The sequence below is a fragment of the Etheostoma cragini genome, unplaced genomic scaffold (genome assembly GCF_013103735.1).
Source record: "Etheostoma cragini isolate CJK2018 unplaced genomic scaffold, CSU_Ecrag_1.0 ScbMSFa_4664, whole genome shotgun sequence".
Lineage (NCBI taxonomy): Eukaryota > Metazoa > Chordata > Actinopteri > Perciformes > Percidae > Etheostoma > Etheostoma cragini.
In genome coordinates, this window is record NW_023269057.1 from 111361 (window position 1) to 114577 (window position 3217).

A 3217-nucleotide genomic window follows, 5' to 3' on the forward strand; every position below is an offset into this window, starting at 1 on the left:
ACTGGTCTGGAGGAGACATACAGATGTAGTTTGGGTGTAGTTTGGGGGTCTACCTGAGGCTGACTGGTCTGGAGGAGAAATGCATGTGTAGTTTGGGGGTCTACCTGAGGCGGACTGGTCTGGAGGAGACATACAGATGTAGTTTGGGGGTCTACTTGAGGCGGACTGGTCTGGAGGAGACATACAGATGTAGTTCGGGGGTCTACCTGAGGCGGACTGGTCTTCTGCTGTCCATTGGAGGGGAGGATCATCCCCTGGCTGAACTCTGTAAGGTCACATGTCACTGTGGTTATAACAGGGCTCATCTCTGATTGGCTAGTCCTGCCTGATGCATTCTGGATAGCAGACCTGATTTGAGCTGCTGGACGTACTGGCCCAGAACCCTCCGGACCTCCTGGACCCCACGAGTCCTCATGAGGCCGAGGAGCGGTGTGTCGGGATGGTCTTTACATAGAGACACCGAGATCTGGACGGGAGTACACAGAAATACTGCCATAAGTACTGCAACAGACAGAGTAATACACACAGTAATAAATGCAGTAATATACGCAGTAATACACACAGTAATACATGCAGTAATACACGCAGTAATACACACAGTACATGCAGTAATACATGCAGTACACACAGTAATACACGCAGTAATATGCACATTAATACACAGTAATACACGCAGTACACGCAGTAATACACACAGTAATACACACAGTAATACATGCAGTAATACACGCAGTAATACACACACTACATGCAGTAACACATGCAGTACACACAGTAATACACGCAGTAATATGCACATTAATACACAGTAATACACGCAATAATACACACAGTAATATACATATTAATACACGCGGTAATACACGCAGTAATATATGCATAAATACACACAGTATTACACACAGTAATACACTCAGTACACGCAGTAATACACACAGTAATACACACATTACATGCAGTAATACACCCAATAATGCACGAAGTAATACATGCAGTACACGCAGTAATACACGCAGTAATGCACGCAGTACTACAGCCATTCTCCATTCATCATAACCAGGAACAGGAAGTGGTCTCACGTCCAGGTCGTCCTCGTCGTTCTCGTCCGACAGGTTCGACACGTGGACGTTTCCTCGGTACTTCACGCCGCTGCTCGCTGTCCCTGCACGAGGTTAGCACGGGTCATAGGAGTTAGCACGGGTCATAGGAGGTAGCACGGGTTCATAGGAGTTAGCACGGGTCATAGGAGGTAGCACGGGTCATAGGAGGTAGCACGGGTCATAGGAGTTAGCACGGGTCATAGGAGGTAGCACGGGTTCATAGGAGTTAGCACGGGTTCATCGCAGTTAGCACGGGTTCATCGGAGTTAGCACGGGTTTATCAGAGTTAGTATGGGTTCATCAGAGTTAGCACGGGTTCATCGCAGTTAGCATGGGTTCATAGGAGTTAGCACGGGTTCATCGCAGTTAGCACGGGTTCATCGGAGTTAGCACGGGTTTATCAGAGTTAGTATGGGTTCATCAGAGTTAGCACGGGTTCATCGGAGTTAGCATGGGTTTATCAGAGTTAGCATGGGTTTATCAGAGTTAGCATGGGTTTATCAGAGTTAGCACGGGTTCATCACAGTTAGCACGGGTTACAATCAGCTTACTAGTAACCAGCAACTAATAAATAGTAACTAATAACTAGTAACTAATACCTAGTAACTAATAACTAATAAGTAGTAACTAATAACTAGTAACTAGTAACTAATAACTATTAACTAATAACTAGTAACTAATAATTAGTAACTAATACCTAGTAACTAATAACTAATAAGTAGTAACTAATAATTAGTAACTAGTAACTAATAACTATTAACTAATAACTAGTAACTAATAACTAGTAACTAATAAGTAGTAACTAATAACTAGTAACTAATAACTAGTAACTAATAACTAGTAACCAGTAACTAATAACTAGTAACTAATAACTAGTAACTAGTAACTAGTAACTAATAACTAATAACTAGTAACTAATAACTAGTAACCAGTAACTAATAACTAATAACTAGTAACTAATAACTAGTAACTAATAACTATTAACCAGTAACTAATAACTAGTAACTAATAACTAGTAACTAGTAAGTGGTTACTAGTTATTAGTTACTAGTTATTAGTTACTGGTTACTAGTTATTAGTTACTAGTTATTAGTTACTGGTTACTAGTTACTGGTTACTAGTTATTAGTAACTAGTTATACTAGTTATTAGTAACTAATAACTAGTAAATAATAACTAGTAACCACTTACTAGTTACTAGTTATTAGTTACCAGTTATTAGTTACTGGTTACTGGTTACTAGTTATTAGTTACTAGTTATTAGTTACTGGTTACTAGTTATTAGTTACTAGTTATTAGTTACTAGTAACAAATAACTAATAACAAGTAACCAGTAACTAGTAACTAGTAACCAGTAACTAATAACTAGTAACTAATAACTAGTAACCACTTACTAGTTACTAGTTATTAGTTACTGGTTACTAGTTATTAGTTACTAGTTATTAGTTACTGGTTACTAGTTATTAGTTACTAGTAACCAGTAACTAGTAACTAATAACAAGTAACCAGTAACTAGTAACTAGTAACCAGTAACTAGTAACTAATAACCACTAACTAGTAACTACTAACTAGTAACTAGTAACTAATAACTAGTAACCAGTAACTAGTAACCAATAACTAGTAACAAGTAACTAATAACTAGTAACCAGTAACCAGTAACAAGTAACTAGTAACCAGTAACCAATAACTAGTAACAAGTAACTAATAACTAGTAACCAGTAACTAGTAACCAGTAACTAATAACTAGTAACCAGTAACCAGTAACTAATAACTAGTAACTAGTAACCAGAAAGTAGTAACCAGGAAGTAGTAACCAGGAAGTAGTCACCGAGCCAGCTGGCTCTCAGCGTCCACTCGTAGAAGAAGAAGAGTTTCCCTTTGCGGTTGTTGATGGAAGCTTCTCCTTCCAATTGGTCGAGGTCGGTCAGCTGACACGCCCCCTCCGGCCCCTCCACCCGCACCGATAGCAACAGCTGGCGGAGACACTCCGATGACCAGCCGCTGACATCACGCTCCGTCCTGATGACGTCACACACACAAACACACACACACACACACACACACACTGATGCACTGAGCACCTCTCTCCTCCTCCTTCTCTCCATCTGTGTGTATGTG

At 39.9% G+C, this 3217-nt stretch overlaps 1 protein-coding gene across 1 annotated transcript in view; it reads right to left on the reverse strand.

The window, feature by feature from the left end:
- LOC117941263 overlaps positions 1-3132 on the reverse strand; it is a gene marked incomplete at its 5' end in the record, with an annotated part of 6524 nt that extends 3392 nt beyond the window's left edge. The window contains 4 exons of the mRNA XM_034866327.1: positions 3-265; positions 349-466; positions 1080-1162; positions 2928-3132. Coding sequence (XP_034722218.1) covers positions 3-265; positions 349-466; positions 1080-1162; positions 2928-3132 — 669 coding nt within the window. The remainder of the gene's footprint in view (positions 1-2; positions 266-348; positions 467-1079; positions 1163-2927) is intronic.
- Between the last annotated feature and the right edge of the window lie 85 nt (positions 3133-3217).